The sequence below is a fragment of the Stegastes partitus genome, unplaced genomic scaffold (assembly GCF_000690725.1).
Source record: "Stegastes partitus isolate 25-593 unplaced genomic scaffold, Stegastes_partitus-1.0.2 Scaffold51, whole genome shotgun sequence".
Lineage (NCBI taxonomy): Eukaryota > Metazoa > Chordata > Actinopteri > Pomacentridae > Stegastes > Stegastes partitus.
Genome location: NW_007577782.1, coordinates 288,546 through 311,761, shown reverse-complemented (window position 1 = coordinate 311,761; position 23,216 = coordinate 288,546). Strand labels below are relative to the sequence as shown.

At 40.5% G+C, this 23,216-nt stretch overlaps 1 protein-coding gene across 3 annotated transcripts in view; it reads left to right on the top strand.

The window, feature by feature from the left end:
• Positions 1–341: 341 nt before the first annotated feature.
• LOC103376573 (retinoic acid receptor gamma-A-like) overlaps positions 342–23,216 on the top strand; it is a 39,110-nt gene continuing 16,235 nt past the window's right edge. The window contains exons 1-2 of one of the 3 annotated variants that reach the window (XM_008306982.1): positions 342–498; positions 13,213–13,614. In XM_008306982.1, coding sequence (XP_008305204.1) covers positions 13,446–13,614 — 169 coding nt within the window. In that variant the 5' untranslated portion in view covers positions 342–498; positions 13,213–13,445. Of the gene's footprint in view, positions 499–13,212; positions 13,615–21,294; positions 22,059–22,091; positions 22,460–23,216 lie in introns of those variants that run through there. The other 2 variants (XM_008306983.1, XM_008306984.1) reach the window with 2 other exon arrangements.

The window sequence follows — 23,216 nt, the reverse complement described above, 5'->3', positions numbered from 1 at the left end:
ACAAACAGTCACACACTGGAAATCCAACAAAAGAGTGTTGACTGACAGCACGCTGTAGATGGAGTGAAGGTAAAGAGAGAGGGAGGCCGCGAGACAAAGGAGGAGGGGAGGGGGGCGGAGGGGTGGGCAGCAAGTTGAAACCTAAGCCTTCTGGACCCTGTTTTCCCTGCCTTCGGGCATTCTGTGGCTGGTAAAAAATGTGCTGTATATTTGAAGTGTTGGATCACGTGACAAAGGCAGGGTTTGTGAATCAAAGTACACAATGATTTCAGGAGGAGAGAGAGAGAGAGAGAGAGAGAGAGGGTGTATGTTAGTGAGAGAGAGAGAGAGACGGGAAAAGGAGAGGTAGGCGGAATGCAACAGGCTGAGCTCTATCGTCGCTCTGAGAGGGACTTCTGACTGACAAACTCCACTACTACACTCCTTTCTCAGCTCACTTCTCCTCTGAACCGACCTCACCAGCCACCACCGTGTGTTGGTGTTCATGTCCCAGGCCTGGTGAGTCCACTTCTTTTTGGAATCTTATTTTCCTCATAACTTCACCGGATTGCGAGAAAAGAAGACAGACAAGAGGACATGTCAGAGCATGAGTGAGATGTGTTTGTGTTTCTCTTGTCTCTCTTTCTCCGAGTATGTGTGTGTGTGTATATGTATGAGTGTGTGTTTCTGGGACGGCATGAGTGCAGAGATAGAGTTTCCTGAGGACAGCTTTAATTGAGAACAGAGATTTTTGAGAGAGAGGGAGGGAAAAAAAACAACAGAAACCAGCAAAGGAAGGGAATGAAAGTTGATCAGCATTTGCATGTGCTCTGGAAGCCGCTCCGAGTGAGAAGATTGATACTTGTGGAGATGTGTGTCCTCATTTGTTTGCCCCATTGATGAATACACATCTCTTGTGTTTATTCCTGCCTTCACAAACTCTGATTCACCGTTGTTGAGAGAGTTTGATTACTATCATGTTCTTGGACGCGGGGAAAGAAGAGGAAATCAGTCAAAATGGTTGTTGAAATTCCCCAGATTTTTCAAGAATGACATAAATATGAGAGCAAGTTCTGCACATATGACTTTCTACTGTTCCATACATCCGTCCGGGGTACTACACACTTTTCTTTGTAACTATCTGAGACTGTTTTCCAGCAGCAGACGAAGTGGCTGCTGTAGCCTGCAGGCTCTCGGCCAACAGGCTGGCTGTCAAAGTTGATGGATCACTCCATCAACATCACAAATGGCTGAGTAGGTCTAGTCCACCTGAGTATGTACACACTCAGTCACTCATCCCCCCTGAAGGTTATATAAACAGGTTCCCATCCACACAATTACATAAACTGGATGGAAACACTGAAATCGGCTAGTCCGGATATCACCAGACAATCTGCTGTGTGTCTGATCGCTGCTGCTTTGCATTATGTGTGTGTGTGTGTGTGTGTGTTAGACAGAATGTAAGTGTGTGTGTGAATAAACTTGGTGACCCCCTCATATTGAAACACAAGCTCTTTTTATACAGTCTGAATCATTTCGAATAGCATCCTTTGTGCGACATGTGCTATATAAACACAGACGCATCGCTTGATTGATGATTGTGATTAAGATGTTATTTGTACGCCAAGTGCTTCTTCCCAGCTGATCCGAGCTTTCTGCATTCGTCCACTCACACTGCACTGCCGAGTGGTCACACCATGCCACTTTGTGCTATGCGCTGCAATTTATAGGGAGCTATTTGTGCGAACTCTTGACAAATCCACTCCAGATTAATTTTCCTTAATGTCTGGAGGAATGTTTGTCAGCATGTGCAAAGGAATAGTGGAGGAGTCCGCAAGTAGGGCCTAAACAACTGGCTGTAAACAGTTTCATAGTACCGCAGCTTCTCCTCTCTTCTCTTCTCCTCTTTCATCGCTTGCTTATTTTCTCTGTCAGTGGATGTCTGCAGAGCGCCGGCTCTTGAGTGGACTCTGTCACTCTGATTCCAGGTCAGGCCTTTCCGGTGTTTCAAATCTAACATTTAGGATGCATCTGCTGCTGGTTAAGGCTTTTGTTTTTCTTTTGGTTTCATCATGCACAGGAGAAACTACTTGAAAAAAGTTTTGCGTGCACTTGCATGTGCATGTGTTTGGGTGTGTTGGATGTAACTTCTTTAACTGCATTGCAATCTCATCTTTGTTCTCTACACTTTTCAAGAATGACAGCCCCTCAGGCTGAGTAGGATGTCTGGCTCCTTTCTTTCTTTCTTTCTTTCTTTCCCTCTGTCTCGCTGATTCCTTTCTCCTTTATTTCCTTACTTTAAAAAAAAATAAAACAATCTCCATCTTCTTTGCTGCTTTGTGTCAGCTGAGTTTCATTTTGTATGGGGTTGTTCTCTTGGTTACAACATATAAATGGAAACTTCCAAAACAAAGAAGCGAGCATTTGCTACTTGTTTTTGAGAGCGGAGGACACAAATGTTTTCTTGTTCCGCAGAATTACATATTGTCCTCAGAGTTATTTAGAGAGATTTTGGTGAGAGCCATGCACTGGCTGCGGTTCGGTTTGACGTGCCCAATTGGCTTCAGAGATTTGGAAGTCACTTTTAACATTCATTGTTGCTTTCGCTGCACTTTGTCAAAACTCAAGGCTGAATGTGTCTCAGTGTGTCCAAAGAGCATCTTAATCATGGCCTGGGGCTGCTCTTTAGTGCAGACTACAAGTCCCTTTAACACCCTTCTAATCCTTTCTTTGGAGGAACAGCGAGGAACAGACTGACCGTGTGTGTGCGTGCGTGTGTGTCACTTTTGACTTTAATACTAAATGAAAAGCTGCCTACCAACACCTCAATAAGGCCTGAGCCATAGCCGAGCTGCTGAGCCTGGAGCAACAGGGGCTGACCCCAGCTCCGACCTGGAGACCCTCAGCGGTCCACACGATAGCATCCACATAATGACAACATTGTGTGCTGTATGAAACTATCATCAACACAATCCCTGCATCAACACAAAATCAGCTCTTTGTCATTCCAAGTATCGGATAGTTTAAATCTGTGTACAAAAGTAAAGTTTTAGGTTTGACTTTCTGGCAAAGAATGAAAAAGGATTTGCTTTAGGTGCCCATGAGGCCTTCATGGGTACTGCATGTGTTGGGCTATAAAATACAACATAAACAGAAGTGAGTACACCCCTGGGCAATATTACTTAAATGTCAAATGATTCAAAATAATGCAGTGATTGTTAACTAACAGTCACTGCATTATTTCTAAGTTGACACATGGAATGCTTTATCTTATGAACTAAAAACATAAACTGTATTGAAAATGCAGGCCAGAAGTAGAAACTCAACACAACAGAAGTGAATACACTTGTGATCAGTGACACACAGATTAGAAAACCTGTGATCACTGAAACTAAACTGAATACAACTGTGAGTTACTATTAGCCTAACAGCATGAACATGGTCATAAAATAGACTGAACGGTTCTCCATTTTGAAGCTATGGGCTGTCTATCCACATGTCTGCATCATGGCAATAACCAGAGGAACAGAAAACCTAACTGTGTGACTTTACAAAGATGTAAAGCGATACCAGAAGATCGGAGACCATCTAAAAATCCGTTCAAACACAGTTGTAGCAGCAATCAGGAGGCAAAGAATGAGCCATAGTACCACTAATCAGAGCAGCCATCCTTCTAAAATGACCCCAGCGTAGCACTTATGGCACAATCAAACAACTGCAAGATGAAACTTTGCTAAAGAACATGAAAAGAAGCCTGATGAATATTGGGAGAATGTTCTTTGGTCAGATGAGACCAAGATAAATTTGTTAGCACCAGATGGGTTCCAGCATGTTTGGCAAAAGCCTGATCAAGACGACCACAGTAAATGCATGGTCCTGACAGTGAAACACGAAGGTGAGAGTGTGATAGTATGTGTTGTTGCCTGAGTGCAAAAGGTGTTGGAGAGATGACATTTATAGATGGCTGATGAAAGGCCTGGAAAAAGAAAAGAAAAAAAGCAAAATGCTGGCTGACAAGATCCCAGTTTGCAGACGTTTGACAGAAGACGAATATTCCAGCATAAAGACAGTCCAAAGCACACAGCAAAAATCCTGCAAGAGCAACAGTAGACCTGTATGTCAAAAATACATTTAAAAAGAAAAAGGAAAAGAAAAGAGGTGAACATCCAAAATACTGAAGAAATAAAAGATTTGAATCTCAGTCATGAAAAGTTTCTTAATTTAAGGGGCAATATGTTCCTGCTGTATTTTTAAAATAGTGAATCCAAACTGCCAGTCTGTAATTTTACACAAGAGCAAATAGCCATGGTTGTAACTCAGTATTTAAACTATTATAAATAAGAGCAAGGAAATATATTTCCCAAAATGTGAAACTATTGTCTTCAGTTTGAGACGTCACAGTGACCAAATGGATTTTCAGCACTCTCTTCCTCAAACCTCTATGACACCTCCAAAGCTAAAAGATCAGATTCTGTTTACTGTAGATCATTTTAATGAGATGAATGTGTGGCCTTCCGAAACACATTTCCGTGAAATAATGTTTGGAAAATAGATATCAAATGTTGTTTTGAGGCCTAATATATACATTTAGCGTGTACATTCTTCACTCAGCTAACAACATAATTATGTGCATAAAATGAAAATATGTGTTCATGTCAGCCAGAAACATTTTGCGGTTTTAAGATGGCTGTCAAATTCAGATGGTTTACGGCCAAGCAGTATTTGTATTCCTCAAAAGACATTTTTACATGTCAGTTTGACATAAAATATAGTACGGTCATTTGTTGGAAAATCTAATTATGTTGTTTGTGGGTGATGGTGCCTGTGTTTTTCTCCTCTGTAATGGCGTTTGTGTGTTAGTATGTGCATTTTCTACTTGGTATTTTCAGCACAGCTCATCTCGGGCTGCATTCTCTCAGAATAAGCTAGAGTTGATTGTGGTTTATGGTTTACAGCTGATTGTCCTAGCTGAAGTCATGTTTTTTCCCTGAATTTGGCTGTTTGGGGAGGGAGTTTTTAGCCTTCGTATCCACTCAGAATCAGAACTTAGTTTGTACTCTATATTTCCTTACCACTTTGTTTCCATAGATACATCTGGACAACATGTTCAACAAAACTATACACAGTTTTTTGTCTCTGACTCCATCACAAAAACACATAACCCCACGCTAGCCTTTTAATGCAACTTTATTGTGCAAGTCAAAAGAAATTGAGCGCATACAATACTGACTGCTTGATCTTATACTGACAATGGCAAACAGAATTCAGTAAAGAATGGCAGATAAGTAAAGCTCATGTTCACAAAAGAACCAAACAAGATTAGCAGATCAACAAATTCAAAAGGCGCAATCCTGTAGTACTTTGCCATTGAATACCCACCTACTTTCCAGCTCGCACATCACCCTGGATTGAACTCACACACTGGATGTTTGGCAACAGAATGTGCGTTTTTTGTTTTCTATTTATTAACAGGAGAAAAAGTGCAGAAAATTAAGTGCAGAGTGAAGAAGCAGACGTTTCGCTTCATGCGGCCTGTTCTCGATCCAAAAGATCAAAGTGTGTTTATCATTGTACAAACAGTGCTTTTTGTCATAGGCAAGCATTCACACTCCAACTGGGGTGAACACACTTTACATAATCAAAAAAACAAAAAACACAATAGCGTAATCCATCAGATATGCCAACACTGGAGACAAATCAGCCACATGATCAAACACAATAACAGCATCATTGATGTGGAGCAGAACGCTCATAGCGTCTGGTTCCAGTTTATAGTAGCTGGAGTTCTTCCAAGCATGAGCTCTGTGTCACCTCTACGTCCCACTCCGGATTGACACAGTTTCACTGTTGATGGAAAATGTTAGCATTTACCTTCTAAATCCATTAACGTTTTTCCATAATTCAACGCATTTATGTGTCAAGAATGTTTCCGACTAAGTTCCCCAAACCTCACACAATGTCAAAACTTCCCCGTTGTGCAACAGACCTGTGAAGCTTTGCCATGAAACACAGTGTTCACCTCACACAGTCAAAAAACATCCCGGCTTTATTAATGCGAGAAGATGTGAAAAAGAATTGAACCAGCTTCTCTCCTACCATATGAAGGTTCGTGCAGTAGCTGATTTTCTGGAGGCACACGAAGATGCAGGACAAAACAATGCAACCCCATTCAAGGAGAAACCTCATTCTGCACTGAGGTTTTGTTGGGAACCTTAAAAAAAACAGTTCCCATTCCCGACAACAGGATTGTGTTAACAACCGTGGAAAAAGGGATAAACCCTGAATCATGCAAGAATTCAGAAAGAAAGAAGTGTTTTATATTTGTTGCAAAACATTACGTGTAATACCAATGCAACAGTAAGAACGGGGCATGAAATCGGAGGTTATTTTTCCCTTCTGATGAACACTGTGACCTGAAATAGACTTGTGTAATCATCATGCTCACGTGAGTCATTCATCCTGGAACTGGTTCTACTTGGGCTTAACTTTTATGTGGTACTTCTTCAGTATGACTTTTCTACATGTTGCAATATAATTTGCCGCTGATGAGAAGAGTTTTAGGTTACACAGCAGCAGAACTGATTGTTTTTTTTTGTTTGTTTGTTTTTTACTTATGGGTAACTTGGAATTATCTTTATTTTGCTTTTAATGCATGCTAACTCAAATCTGCTTGTAATTGTGTGACCATCTAATTTTTCATATTTATAGTCTAGCCTTCTTTAAGACCATCTAATGTTGTGTTTGCACTTTACATTATTCTTTTACACTGGGGTTTGTGAAAAGTGTCATTTTTAAAGGAAAATGTATATATTTTTTAGACTCTGCACCCTTGTAAAGCTCAGATTTCTGAACATTTCACTGTCACTCCCTGACTGACTCTGAATGACACAAAGATTCCCTAGGACCACTCTCATTTCTCATCCCTTAAAGTGGACTCATTATACTATAAAACTGAGGATTAACTGCAATTCTCTGGTCATCTGTTTCCCTGCACCATATTATCTCCACACCAACAAGACATTTTTGTCATCAGAATGAAAAAAAAAAAAAAACAGCTAAAAATGAGACCAAAATATCTCAATATACCAAAGACTGCTGGATCTAAGAAACAAGGAAAGCCATTTACTTTAATGTAATGTTATCCAAGCTCTTCCCTGTGAACATTACATACACACACACATAAAAAAGTGTCTGCCACAGGGAGAAGAAATGACTGTGCAATGAATTACACAGCCAACCTGTCAAAGTCAAAGAAACATTGTGTGGACACATTTATTTGAGTTATTGGTGGAAACCCAGCTCAGGATATGTCCACACTAAGGTGACTTATCTTTTTCTGAGTGTTAGGGGATTCTGTATACCAGCTATTTATCACCTGGCAACACAGTTGATCAAAAACTGGCTCCAGAGACAATAAATCTTAGATGACTCAGTTTTTCAGTGAATGGAAGGACGTGTGTTGGCAGAGAGTTGCATCGATAAGTTTCTGTCACTTTTAACCCTTTCTGTGGTCAGATTTTATTGTCACAAAATACAGGTGTCATCCTTAAACTTAATCCTTCAGCTTTATGTGAATTTTCTTTGATGGCTTTGCAACCATGAAACAGCGGTGAGAAGGCCGGATTAGCTTGTAGCATTTTTGAGTCACTGTCAAATTGCAATTTTGTGTATGTCAGTTTGACAGCTAAAAAAGAAACATGTAAATGAGGAAACAAAATCAGGACTTTGTCTGTTTTAAAATGCAGTGCAGGTGCACACTAACAGACCAGATGTTGACTGTAACATGCAATTTTGTTGTTCGTCTCAGGCATTTATGAACGAGGACTTTTATGAGTTTAAGTTTTGAACTACTGCTTGTCAAAAAAAACAAAAAAATGGTGCGACAGACCCATTTCATAAATGATTGTCGCTTACAAATTGCAGGTGAATTTGCATACAGTCTTCTCCTGGTTGTGTAAATGTAGCATTTGTTTAGCTGATCCTCGCAAAGGAAGTGACAAGAAACTGATATCATGCAATTTGCATGTTTCTAATTTGGTGATGTGAACTTCTGAAAATGCCCGTCAAGTTACCTGCCTTATTCTCGATAATGACTGTCTTTCTCTCTCTCGCTCTCTGTGTCGTTTCATAACTATAATCTTGGGTTGGAAAAAAACATGAAGTTCAGTCACATTTACACCCTGGATAACTAGATCCAGATAGGGCTCCTAATAAGAACCTAAAGCATGTTATCCAAAAGGTCTGTTTTTGAATTTCTGTTGTTTACAGCTGAAAGATGTTTAAAACTGTTGCAACAGTGCATTGAGCACAGTGAAATAAATCTGAAAGGCTTGATGGAAGTTATGTAAAAACAAATGAATAATACTGTAGTCAGTGACTTGTTGGAAAAGAGGTGGAAACCCCCATTCTTTTAGCACCAAATCTGTTTTTAATCCCAATAGTCTGGGAAAAGGGAGCATCAGTTGTGTGTGTGTGTGTGTGTGTGTGTGTGTGTGTGTCTGCGTGTGTGTGTGTGTGTCAGCAGGACCAGGACCAGGTGACCCAGTTTGACCTGACCCAGCCAGGTCTCATAAAAGCAGCATTGAGGCCTGGAGGCCCAGAGACACAGCACTGCTTTTGTTGCCCTACCCAAGGTGTATTCCCCCTGGAGGGAGAGTGAAGGGGGCGGGGGTGTTACTCATTAGAGAGAAAGAAACCATTCCTTGGCTCAGGCACACATTATTTCATAGTTTATTAGTGGAAATAAAATTGTTTCTTTATTTTTATGTACGTTTTCAACAACCTCTCTGCCCACTTTTTCTCCCTCCTCCCATGCTGTTTTACCACAGTCTGTTCTTTTCTTATTAATCCAGATTCCAGTATGGCTCTAATTAATAGGACTCTGTTCATTTCTTACACATGGTCTTGCCAGATGCTCGAAACTCGCCTCCTATGTTCTTCCCCTCTCTTTCTTTTCCTTTGTTTCCTCCTGACTTTTTCCATATTTTTTTGTAGCTTTCGACACTTTATTTTTTCTTCGTCCCGATCCTTTTTGTACATCTGGCTTTCATACTAGTGATTTTGGTCTTTGTATTTGATTGGTTAAAGAGTCAACCCGCCGCATCTGTGGTAGGATCCTCCATCCTGTATTTCATTCTTCAAGGTCAATTGCTTCTTTCAGTGGTGCTTGAGGATGTGTGAACGTTGTGTGTTTTCCACTGATTACTTGCCCATGAACATGATTAAAGTCCCAGAACATCTGTGTGCGTTCACCGCTGTGGCCTGCATGTCTACTCTTGTATGTTTCTGCGCTCTGCTTTTAGAGAGGCATGTGTATGCGTATGTTTTACAAAATGTGACCATTCCGCACTGTGTATGTAATCCCTTTTTATAATCGCTACACACTTTGTCCAACCTGTGTTTGACATTCTTTAATCGTCAAACACAAAAGTTTCTTTGTGAAAATAGTTGCTGGGACTCTCCCTCGCTGGCCCTCACAGAGAAGAAAAACCGCAGCGGAGCCAAGCAGTTACAGAAAATATGTCAATATGGGAAATATGACTTTAAAAGCAACACTCACTGTGCTGACTTTGTGTGTGAATGTGTAATGTGTACTGTTTGTGCATGTGCGTCTGGGAAGAAAGGATGTAGAGGAATTTTACTCTAATAATAGTAGCACAGATGCCTGCAGATTAGTTAAATATTATGTCCACCCTGGTGATGTCAATGAGGCTTAGAAACACCTCTGATTGTAACGCAATACAATTCAAACAGATGCAATGAGGACAGCGATGGAAAGTTTTTAGCTTTTTTTGTGTTCTTTGACAGTTTAATTTTATGGCATATATGTATTTAGACCCTTCACTTTGTTGCATTGTCATTTTATTCACATCAATCCACATTCAGATTAACAAAGTTAAAATATCTTCTTTAGAAAATTTGCACAAGTTTAAAAAATCTATCAAATCTTTGATTTACAAAAGTCCTTGAACTACCTAATTCAGTACTTTGTAGAGGCCTTGGCAGTGCTTACAGCTTTAAGTCTTCTTGGTCTCTACACGTTTTGCACACCTGGATTTGAACAGTTTGCTCCATTCTTATCAGCAGATCCTCTGAGTCACCGTCAGTTTCGATGAGAAGCATCTTGGAACTATCTTGTAGGTTTTAGTCTGGGATTTGTATGGACCACTCAAGGACACTCACAGACTTGTCCCAAAGTGACTCCAGCATTGTTTTGTCTGCGTGCTTTGGGTCAGTGTTGAGCTTAAAGGTCAACTGTTTCCTCCTCCCTGCTGCTTAGAAGGACCCTCATGATGCTTCCACCACCGTGCTCCACTGTGGGGATGGTATCAACCAAGTGATGAGCAGTGCCTGGTGTTTGCTGAACGTAAGCCCCCCTCACACAGAGATTGTGTAATAATATAAGTAGACCCCTTATTGTGACACCTTTGCTCACCCAGAGCATGCTTTCAGAAAGCAGACACAAAGTAAACACGTATCCTCAAACAGGTTAAGTGTTTGGAGTTTGACACAACAATGCAGTTGTGCTAGTCTTTTCAAATGGTCACATTGCCCCTCACGTCAAAGACAGAAAAACACTAGGGGCAATTTTTACGGGATCCAGCAACTGCTTGTGTTGGGCTTTAGCGCCGTGTCAGTGAATATTCCTGAGGTGTGTCGAGCACAGTGGGTGGACATAGCACAGGATTTCTGGAAAATTTAGAACTTCCTACTGTGTTTTGGCTCTGTCAATGGAAACCATGTTCAAATCAAAGCACCTCCAAAGTGTGGCAGTGACTACTTGAATTACAACTCTGTCAACAATTGTTGAATTATAATGATGATTTTTGTAGGTGTGACTGGCCGAATCTCCTGGTACAGCCTCTCCTTATACCAAATATTTGTTTTGAGCACCACTTGTTTTTCTGGCACATGCACAATCGCTTGTAATAAAGACAGTCGACACAGTCAAAAATGTTGGTCGACACATAGATGGTGGACAGACAGATAATGGAATTTACATCACAAGTACTTTTTCAGACACAATGATACATAAATAGGCCTTTATGTTGATCAAGGCCCTTTCAGCTCAGATACTTAGGACCAACTCTGGGGAGAGTCCTGGCGGTTCCAGACTTCTTCCATTTTTTGCTACTGAGTCCACTGTTTTCCTGGAAACACTTAGAGCACTAGAAATGGGTTTAAACCTGTCGTGGCCTGTTCTTTTAACTTCTTTTGCACTGTGCCTCCTTAACAAGACTCCTATTCTTGACTCACATGTTTTTAACAGTCCAGATCCCAACATGCAGCCAGTGATTCTGTTGCCTCATTTGGCTGATTTCTGGTTACTTTAAACAACACAACAAACATTTATAAGTCTACGCGTGAGGTCCAAAACTTTAGCAATGACTCTTTTCACACTTGTCAAGACTCAGTCCAGACTCTTTCTTTTATCACAGCTGATGATTGTCATATTAATTACATCCATTCATCATCTATACACTGCTAAATCCTCACTAGGATCGTGGGGGGGCTGGAGCCTATCTCAGCTGACTTAGGGTGAAGGCAGGGGACATCCTGGACAGGTCAATCACAGGGCTACACTTAGAGACAGACAACCAAGCACACTCACATTCACACCTATGGACAATTTAGAATCACCAATTAACTTCAACATGTTTTTGGACTGTGTGGGAGGAAGCCGGAGAACCCGGAGAGAACCCTTGCTGCACGGGGAGAACATGCAAACCACGCAGAAAGATCCCAGTGTCCCCATCGGGACGCGAACCGGCGATCTTCTTGCTAACCACCGAGACACTTTGCAGCCCAGATTAATTACAATTACTTCCAAAATGATAACTTCGTAATATATATAATATTTTTTAGAAATGAATTCATAGGAGAAAAAATCCCATCACTTCAATAAATTTAGCAAATTGAGAGACTGTAATTTGAAATCAGCACAAAAAGTGATGCTAGTGAGACCCTTACTCTGCTCTATACCTCTTCAAAACCTCATTAGAAAGGTTGGCAAAGGTCTACACAGAGTTCCTTGGCTTGGGTTTCATCCAATAAAACGTGAGCCCATATATACACAGGTGTGTGCCTTAAACTATTTAAACTTAATAATAACTACTGCTGCTGTCACTGAATTAGACATTTTAGTGTTCTACCTTGTAGTTAAAGGGCTAGTTTGCATAAATTATAAAAAAAAACACATTTTCTAAAAACTCTTGAGAGATGAGGTCTGGATCACACTTTTTCTTTCTTTCTTCTTTTAATAAGCAGCAGCATGTAACATTTTGACATAAAGCATGTGTGTATACTGGACCTGTCTTTGTGTGTGAGTCTTCACAAATGCATTAATAAGAGGCACTGACAGTGATTTGTGTTTGACAAACAAATTACTGATGCATCCTGTGCTGTTACTCAGCATGTGTATCTGCTGATTCGGAGGATTAGTTCAATGTAGGACATTTGTAACTTCATTATTCAGTCACTCTGCCTCTCACCCACCCTGGGTGTTTGATTCCCATGCTGAAGCAGGCCCAAAACAACAAGACATTCTTTGGCCAAGCTCTATTTACCGCAGCTCCACCACAGACAGTTAAGCTCCGCCCACTCATGAAATCACTGAAGGGGATGGGAGTCATGGAGGAAGATGAAGGGAGGGGTGCCCTCATTTGACTTTCTGACAGAGTCGTGGAGCCACAGTGTGACTCCCGAGTGACAGAAGAGGTGAGAAAAGTTGTGTTCTTCGATAACCTTCAGCAAAGTGGAAGAAAAGTGGGTTTGTGTCCATGTGTACAGTGAGATGATTAGTGTGTGACTCTTCTATAAGGGTTAATTGTACCCCAGTCATGGCTGGCGGTTGTTGGGTAAGCCGGTGGAGTCAGGCTGGCAGAGGGAACAGAGAGACCCTTTATAATACAGTTCTGCTGATTGAAATCATATGGTAGTGCCCAAAAAATGTTGCCTTACTTGACACGCAAAAAGTTGAAGAAAATTGTTGTACCCCCCTGTGCTTCCGCTCTCTCAACTGCTTCTTCAATACTTCTTTTTTGTTCTTCATCGTCTTCGTTTTTAATGCTTCTGGAGTTTTCTCTTTATATACCTGTGTTTTGGGGTAGGTTTTAGTTGCAAAAGTTGCATATTTGTGAACAAATACAAGATTTTAGGTGACTTCTTGAGATTAAAGAGATTTTTTTTTGTGGTATTTAACCTCTCCTCCTTCTCTTCCCTTCTTTTCACCAGAGTCTGAACCTGGTTGATTCTCGGTAAAGTGGTTTCTGGTCTCTGTCATCCTGCCTCATAAGTATCCCCCGTACCTCTCTGCCGGACAGCAGAGAAGCCAGCAGCTGAGAGGGGCTGAATGGCATCAGTTTATTTCAACCTCACTGTCGGCCCCTGACCAAGAAGGAGGAAGAAGAGGAAACTGCAAGAGCATCGGAGACAAGTCGCCTGAACCACGAGCTGCACTTTTCACAATGGCAACCAACAGAGAGCACCAAGTACGTCACATGCCGGGCTTCCCTCGTGCCATGTACCCGTTCACCTTCAACTCCATGCGGAGCCACTCACCCTTCGACCTGCTGGCCAGTAGTCACCTGTTTGGCCGGTTTGGAGCAGATCTTCCTAAAGAGATGGCTGCACTGTGTGAGTAACCAAAGCTGCCCTACTAATCCTTCACGTAACATGCACGTTACAGTAATGAAAATGTGTGTTTATAATATTATTTTCAATTTGGTGTATTTCATGGACCCGTCACATAAATTCTCTTTGCATTCTTTGCAAATTACTTGTGTAACCACAGGAACCTGGGTAACCTCACTTCATCAACTTTAACTATCTCAAAACTACAATGTCGCATTCAGCCTAAATCAGATTCCAGTACAAATGTATTTAAATCTTTGATTTAATCTTAATAGTTCAAAGTACTGTGAGGTTCAGTGAGGAGGCAAGAAATCCCAATCATACGTCACCCGCACATGACAAGACAGTGTGTCAAATGTATGTCCCTCATCTGCCCTTTTTAATGTAAAACGGAGGAGACAGTTTTGGAAGAGTTTACAGGGTCAACTTGAGGTTATAATTAGGCTTTGAAACATGTACTGAGAAGAGAAGAGGAGAGTTTTTTCTTTTCTTTTTTCCATGTGGTAAACCAGGCAGATGGCAGCAGTGGCAGCCTGGAAAAACCAGCAAACATAACATGGTCCTCCTTTGTAATTTGCTGCTGTCCACGGAGGCGGATCAAGTCTTTACATTAGAACAAACGGAAACAGAAATTTCCTTCGAAAAGGAAGGGAGTTTGGGAGTTTTGGCAGATGAAAGACTTTCTTATGTTCAGTTGCAGAGGCAGAGTTAGATGGAGGCAGAGTTCACTTTTTGAGTCACAGGGGGCACTATTGCACTTCACAGTGAAACACACTGATGGGTGGTAGAGAGATTCACTTCCAGAGTTTATACACTGACAAAGCACTTGGTGACATGCTGACAATGAAATTTAAGGGTGAAGAACGCATCTCCTCATCTGCTATAAAATAGTGTTTATTGAAAACATCCTTTACTTCTTACATTTTTTTTTCTTTTATGTATTCTTTTGGTTTCATTAGTGTTCGTGTTCAATTCAGGGCTACAAATACTGAATCTGTATTTAGGTTTTTGTAGGATTTGCTATTAACTCCTAAAAAAAGAGAACAATATTCTTTGAAGAGAAAAAAAAAGCAGATTATATGGAGAACAGAAAAAGTATATGCACTGTGAAAAATTGTTAATAAAGGCACTAAAAATATACTGAAATACTAAAACAAATACTGAAAAACAACAGAAAATGCCATCTCATGAAGATACAGTAATTTTCAATAATTAATATGCATTTTCTTGCCCTAATGTGTATGTTTGGCTTTTTACTTTACTAGTCTTTACCAGTTCTTTTTGTTTACAATTTACAGTCTTTTTTTTGTTAATTATTTATTTATTTTAATTTTCGTGCATTTCAAAAATATGGGGAAAAAAATGTACAGCGTTTATTCTGCTAAACTAATACTTTATGTTTCCCTCGGATAAACTACAAATCATATTATAGTCAGTCTGGCTTTTTCACTGTCCACTCTCCAAAGCAATACACCAAACATTAAGCATCAGTATGGAAAAGACAAAAGGAACAAAGGCGCCATTTTATGTTTTTAATATTGTGCTTTTATAATTTCCTCTTTTCATAATACATAAAATGTCTTTGACAACAATTATTGCCATTTCCACTTTTAGTTTGTTAGTGTTGATGCTCCCTCTGGTTAATCACGCACTTTGCTGTATACGTGTTGAAGGTCTGCCACAAACTAACTTGTCTGATTCCAACACTTTACACAGAGACATGCAGAGTCTCACCAACCCTGTCAGGCTGACATCAGGCTTAGAAATACCTGCTGAACACACCTGTCAATCAGCGAGAGTGTGTGTGTGTTACTGCATGCACACGGATGATGTGTTCACTGAGCTGTTATCTGCTGATCTCCAGTCGTTTTCTGGAGTCTCTCTCTACACGAGGGATTTGAGCAGGCTAGTAGCACTCAGCATGTGATTACATCTTTAAAATGTCGCCTCTGGGACTTCTATAGATATACAGCCAGAGATAGAAAGATATGAGGGACAGCATTAAGTCATTCAGATAGAGAATGATAAGCATCACTTGAAGCCAAGACAGACTGTCAGGTATGTATAGTTTATCTAAATCTGTCACTTTTGTGTAGTTTATGGTGTTTCATTTTTATGATCTAGTTGACAGTAGAAAAAGAACATGTAAATGGCAGATTGTAAAAAAGCTCTGGAATCAAATTTAGGTTACAGTTGCATAATGAGAGCAGGATATAACATGTGATTTCTTGGCTTAAAGTAATAAGACGAGAGATTAAAGAGTCCAAAATGTAACCTCAGTTAAACATTTGTGTTCACAATGTTGTCTTTGTTTTCTTTTTTGTTGCACAAGTGAGCAAAATCAACATTTTTTTTTGTAGGCTGTGAGTCAGCACCAGTGATTTAGCAATCACTGCTTCAGATTGGGAATTTTTTGGCTTTAATAAAATTATCCTCGTCTCATTTTAAAGCAAAATGTTATTACAATCCTAAGAACAAAATCAAATGAAAAAAAATGTGAAATTCAATTACAAAATATTCTTTGATGCAAAATTTGGTACATAATTTGATTCAATACAGAGTGAGTCTGGCTAAATAGGGGGAAAATCTGAAAGTTAAGTTAGCTCTCCCGTTTGTCCAATGACTTATTTTTACCATTTCCGAGTGTATGCAAACTCTTCAACCGTAGTCGAGCAGTTTATGTTGGGACAGAGGGTTCAATAGAAGTGAAGCAACACATCTAACATCTCATTTTCGGTTTGCCGTTCTCTGCAGTGACAGTGTTCTGTCTTATCAGTGCTGACCTTCAACATATCGAGGAAGCTGCTGGCAGAAAAACACTCTCTTCTTTGTGATGCAAAGTTTATTTTTGTAGGACAACAAAAAAGAACTGTACAAAAGGTTGTTCCAAATGTTGCTTATTTGGTGAGGACGCGTGCACAGAGAGAGAGAGAGAGAGAGAGAGAGAGAGACAGAGAGAGAGAGGGAGAGAGAGAGAGAGAGAGCTTGAGAAGATCCCAGTCTGGCATTGTGTTCTGCTTTATATTGTGTTACAAACACAAGACACAAAGGCGTTGAAATGTAAATGAAGAGGTTACACAAAAGGTGAAATGGAAAAGTTTAAGAGCACGAGGTTTTATCATCTGACAAAGGAGACCTGCATAATCAACAACACAAATCTGTGCATCAGATTTTAACTTGATGTAAATAATTCGCCTCTGTTGAAGTGAATCAGTTTTGCTGTAAACATTTGACACTGTTCTGGTGAAACTGGACCTTAAGCCTAAGTAAATGTGAAATTGGACCTTAAACCTCTGAACCCCGTGGAGTTTTTGCTCACTGTGGGTAAATGTTTCACAATCATGGCTAGAAGTAGGAAAACTAAAATATGTCTTTTGTCTAGTCTGACCTAAAAAAGAAAAAACTAAACTTAAAATTCTCCAGTTGTTTATTTTATAAAAACAAACAATAACCTGGAATCAACATGCGTAACATTTACCCACAGGTATTACCAATACTGGAAAAAAACGTCGGTCCCATGTGTAATAGATATTTAATGACTTACTGTTGTGATTATTTTCCATATCTGCCTTTGCTCTGTGTAAACACAGCCTGCAGTTCAGCCAAGTTCAGCCAAAAAGCCCCTGAATTTTTGTCAGATGACTGTCAGTCACAGCTAGGGCATTAATGGCTTCACAGTTGTGTGTCTCTGTTTAGGGTACATGGTATATTTTTGACTAGTTTTTAGGATGTAAAATCAGGTGATTTGAAAGATCCAAATTTTAAGCTTTGATTTGGTCACATTTTCTGACAGAAGGGCACGTCACACATGATTAGTTGAATGACAGTTAGAAGGTTGAAAATGTGGCTTTGTACTTGAACAGTTTCTTGCTCTGACAAATGGTGTCTTGTTGGTGGTTATTTAAAGATAACAAGCCTTTTAAACCTACCAGTGTAAAGTGATCTCCTTTGGAAGGAAATTTTAGGTCTGCAGGATGGATCTTAGGATGCACTACCCATCTGGTATGCTGGGTGTGTGTTGTTTACACCTCTAATCACATTGTTTTTATCTGTGAAGCATACAAAGTCAGCTCATTTAACCCTATTCAGGACTTTTGGGGTCTTTTGGACCCCAGGCCATTTGGTTTAGGTGACAGGTATTGTTTTTTTTATTTTTGAAGATTTTTTTTAATGTAAAAAGAGGGACATTTGTCATGCATTTGGTACCAAAAATACGTCAACTTAACAGAAAATTTATTTAACATATTATAAAAGTCTATAATGAATACCAACAAGTATTTTGCACATATTCTTTCTTGGGGACCAATGGACCCTGAAAGACCTTCTGTGTATGGCAACATGAAGGTCCTGAATAGGGTTAAAGCTGTAGTCTGTAATTTTGGAGAAAGATTGTTGATATTTAGCTACTTAGCTTGTGCTGGATTGACTGTGCCTCTTGCTCCCACTGCCCACTTTTCACCAGTAGTGTGCATGAGCACCAACGTGCACAGGACATAGTGGAATGTTGCTGTGTGAATCAGCCTGAACCACTTTGTTTGGTTCCTACAAAGTACTACTACTACACACCAGATTTTTTTTCAGCACAGACAGCTTGTATACACTACCTTTAAATCTACTGGGAGGCATTTAAAGTCTTTCACATCTTTGTTGGTCATTATCATCACAACATAATGTGAGAATGGAGCTGACATATCTGTCCAAAGATAGATGTTTACTATCGAGGAAATTACTTATCTCTCATTAGTGCAAAGTGAACCAAAGTACACAAAATTACAGTTTAAAAGGATTTTCCAAATTAATTCAAACCAGGTCCTAATCAGCAGGAGCGCATGACTGGACTTTGTCCCCTAATGAGATGAAACTGAAAACATCCCTGGACTTGAAATTAGCGGAAATCCACATCAAAAGCTCCCTGCTGTGTATTCACTCATACATTAAGTTCTCTCTTCTTTTCCCTAATAGTAGAGGGAATTAGGCAAACAACCCATGTAACGCTCTTTGGCTGAGCCTTCTCTGCCCAAGGCTTCCTGAAACTGGAGTAAACATGAGATCCAATCTCAGGATTTTCACAGGAATAAGAAAATATTTCTCAATTATTTTTGGAAGCGATGAATTCTGCCTATTTTCATGACCTCTGCATTAATATTCAGTGTAAATCTAAATCATTGACAGTCGTGAAAATGTTGAAGCCTTTGCTGCAGTGATATCACAAGCAAAAAAAAGAAGTGTATTTTTCCAGAGTGAACATAGTGTCCTTTGGTAATTTCTCTACTAGTAACATCTTGTTCTTTGTAATGTTTTGAGTGTGAGTGTGCTTGTGTGTATGTGTGATATTAGTAACTTGAACCTAAAGGCACAGAGTGAGGCTTGTGTGTTTTTCTTTGTGTCTGTCATCGCAGGCACTCTGTGGAAGCGCATGCACACATATAATTGTCCGTGTGTCTGAACGCACACAGAAATGCACACTGCCGCTCCGTAGGCTGCACATTCCAACACCCATGAATATCACAAACAGCAGTCTTGCCTCGCGTTTGTGACTATATTGGTGCGCTCGCTGATGACCGCGGAGAGACTTTGTGCAAATAACTGCGGCCAAGCAGGAGGAGCTGCCAGAGGAGAAACAGACAGAGAGAGAGAGAGAGAGGCCATTGTTCACTTCTGTGTGTTTGTGTCAGACATGACGACAGGATGAATAGCTGAAGAACCTGATTGTGAATAGTTGTAATGCGACTCGCTCCTCTTACAAGTTGTGTGTGTGTGTGTGTGTGTGTGAAAGGCCGGCTGGGGAGTCCCGTGTTTTAAGTTTCAAAGTCGGAGAGCTGCAATTTGCCCAACTAAAAGAGTGGGAGTGAGCCTATATTTCCTTAAGAGTGAAGGAAAATGAGACAACTTTTTTTTTTTCCTGCATCCCCCTCCTCCTTCTTGCATTTGTGTGCTTCTTTCCTCAAAGCAGCAACAGGGGGCAGGGTGCTGCGAGGCAGGGAGGGTAATTGTCTCAAGGTGTGGAGAGAGCTCAGCAGGCTGATATTGTGTAGCTCTGCTCCCTGCAGTGCGTCATTGTAGTGTGTGAGTGTGTGCTGATGTGTGTGTCAAGGAAAAACAGGTAAAAAACATGGGATAACTAAGAGAGTGCTGCGAAAAAAATAAAAAGTTATTTTTCAAATAAAACAAACTGCAGAAATGGTGTTTGCTGCTATCCTCCGAATAATCATGAAAGAAATACTTTTTAAAAAATGGATTCAGGGTGTTGGGAGATATATAAACAAAAGGCAGGAGAAAAACAAAGAAAATAGAGAATTGTAACATACAAGAGGAATATGAAGCATACGAAGCCACAGGCAGGACAAGTTGTTAAGTCAGTGTGTGTGTGTGTGTGTGTGTGTGTGTGAAGGGGGGTGTTAGAGCCCCAGTGGGGGTTTCTTCCAGAGTTCATCCCTCTTGAACGAGGGAAGGAAAGGGAGGAGGAGAGGGAGGAGGGCGAGTTTGTCTCGTATACAAACTATCCAGACTTCGGGCCAGTGTGGTTCGCCTGCAGCAGAGTCGCACTTCAGTGTGACTGAAGTTTCCAATAAGCTCCAGGAGGGAGGATAACTGAATCCATTTGAACTGAACTGAAAGAATTCAATTAAATAGCCGCACATGCCAAAACCAAATGGAAAGAGATAAAGAGCAGCTTGAAGAGACACATAAAACTTTGTGTGGCGGGACTGGATTTTCTGCAACGAAAGACAGAATGATGTGTGGATTGAAACCAAATGCAAATACTTGAATTATTCATTAATTGACCTAATTAGGGCTGATAGCCAATAAGAGCCGATCAGGTTGCAGACGACAGATGGAATTTTAATAAATTCACTTGAATATATCATTGAGGGGAAAAAAGTGTTGTCTTTTTCTTCAAGTTCAGCTTCCTTTTTTTTTTCTTTCTTTCTTGTCTTCTTTAAAGACAAATCTATACATATTTTAAATAATTTCCTGATCATGTGTTAGGAAGGTTTTCTTCCAAGAACAATTTAATTTAGCACCAGTCAGAACCAAATGTTTTACTTAGAACATTTCCAATTGACGACTTAGTTTGCAGTTTAAACCTTAGAGGCTTTCAGTCGGTGCACAGCAGGTCATCTGCATAAGTGTAAAAATGAAATTACTCTATTTGCTATAATACAATTTAATATATGAAAACAATATTTCCAGTTGTGAACAGATAATAAATGGATGGCGCAGTTCTTTTTAATTACTCTTGAAAAATATGTTTGTGAAGCTAAATCTAACCAACTGAAATCTGATAAATGACCCCAAACTTTGCCTTTATTATCAATTCAGCAAAAACTATCAAGGGATGATGAATCATTATCTCTTTTTTGTTTGATTTAATGGCTTTCCTTTCCTCCTCTTAATGCATTTTTTTTTTTTTACAAACTTTTAGTTCTAATAATAAAAACAAGTCATCTTAAATATGCAATATAAACCAACTCTAGGTTTTTATTTTGGTTGATTTTACAATAACTGTGAGTGTGAGCAGGTGTATTCCTGCACATCAGAGCACCTAATTACAGTGAAAGCTGAGAAAATCAGCAAATGACACCCTCACTAAACTCCCTCTCATTAAGTTTGTCCTCCAAAGACGCTCTATGAGGTGGGAGATGCTTTTTTTTTTTTTATATGCTTAAGGTGGCAGAGCTGTGCTGTTTGTGAGGGAGACTATTTGTCCCCCTGCTGTGGTGGAACAAAAAGAACAAGATGAGAATAGGGGAGGCGAGGAGTGTTTGTTTTCATTTGCTGAATATGAAACATGAAGAGGTGAGTTTGAAAACTTGAAGGAGAAAAGAGGGAAGGGAGAGGAGTTGGGCGGGAGGCCAATGGGAGAGCAGAAGCACACCTCCTCGGGCTCTGTGACCCTCCCCTTTCTTCTCCTTCAACCCCACCCCCCTTTTTTTTTTCAGGACTGGGAGAGCGTGCAGATAGTTTGGCTGTGACTGTGGTGGAGTGTGAGAGGCCCAGAGAGCCAGCGAGAGGGGAGCTGAGATCAGTTACAGCAGGCAGGAGAGTGGTCCGGGTGCAGGAGAGGGGTGGAAGCAGTTTGTGTGTTGTAGAACAGAGGCAAGGTGAGAAAAAACAAAAGAGTTAGAAAGAAATGATTCAGTCCATGTAGAGGACTCAGTCTGGGAGAGACAGAAAGGGGGCAGAGGCAGACAGACAGACAGACAGACAGACAGGGAACACCTGGGCCAAGCAGGGCATTAAGTTACTCTAAGTCCTGAGATTTTCCAAGAACAATAGCAGAAGATTTGAGAGGAGCATGTTTGACTGCATGGAGGCTCTGGGTCTGGCCCCTCGGCCTCTCTTTGATGTGTCCAGACAAGGCTCCTGCATGCTGGGTAAGGCCACCCCTTACTTCTCTGGCTTGGACCCCTTCGCCTGGGCCGGGACAAGCAGCAGTGTCCAGTGTGAGTACAGCATACTGTCCATCCAGCTGTGTGTGTGTGTGTGTGTGTGTGTGTGTGTGTGTGTGTGTGTGTGTGTCCTTATCCTTATCAGAGTCCTGGTTGTGTTATCATGCAGCTCTCTCCACAGGAAGAGTCAGATTCCTTTCGATCATATGTGCCCGTTCTCACCCTGCAAGCGTGTTTGTTTATGTGCTCAGTGGCGCTTTTGTGATTGTGAGTGAGAGAGTCAGGGAGTGTATTTATACATCACGCTGTTTGTTTTCTTTATGAATGACTTCACATGATTGACAGCTCCTCCAAACAATGCAGGGACTTAACCCGGTGATGTGTCCAGAAAACAACAAGCGCCAACATCCAAACAGAAAACGGCAACGACAGATTGAAGGCCTTGAAATCACACGGTTGCTTAACACAAGACAAATGAAGATCATTTCAGCGTATGAGAACTTCACTTTACATAGATTTGATTTGTGTTTACACTGATGCCAAGGAGTTCTATAAAACTCAGAAGCTATTATTAAAGGTGAATGAAAGATGAGGTATGAATCATTTGACATATAAGCACTCCCTGTTTCCCAACTCTAGACATTCTTTAGCCTCAAAAGACCTGAGTAAGAAAGGCACAGATTGCATCAGGTATTCAAAAAGAAAAAAGAAAAATCTAATCATCCACACAGGAACAGTTAGTCAGACAAACACCGTAGCGATAAATGAGAAAAAGTCTCTCTATCTTGTAAAATAATAACCTTTTGTTATTGTCATGGAGTCTATTTTCACACTCTTTGATTGCATTTGGCTCAGTGACTTGGAAAATCAAACATTGGTTCTGTCTGTCTATAGAAACCGACTCACAAGAAGTGTGTGTCAGATAAAATACATCCTCTCCTACTTTTCTCCGATGATCTGGGACGTCCCCGCTGAGCACCTTAAGTCTATTTGTCTTCGGTAATTATTTAGATACCAGTGCATCATACCCTGTCAGGGCCACAGTGCTCACTAATGATGATAGATGAGCAGTCAGGATGACAAACACCACAGCAGGGCCTGTTTCAACTCGCTGTGGAGCTTTGCCAGATGCCAGCCTGAAAGACAAATGTCCACAAATGTTCATTAATCATGCTTTCTTTATATGAAATTTGGCTTCTTCTTCTTCTTCTT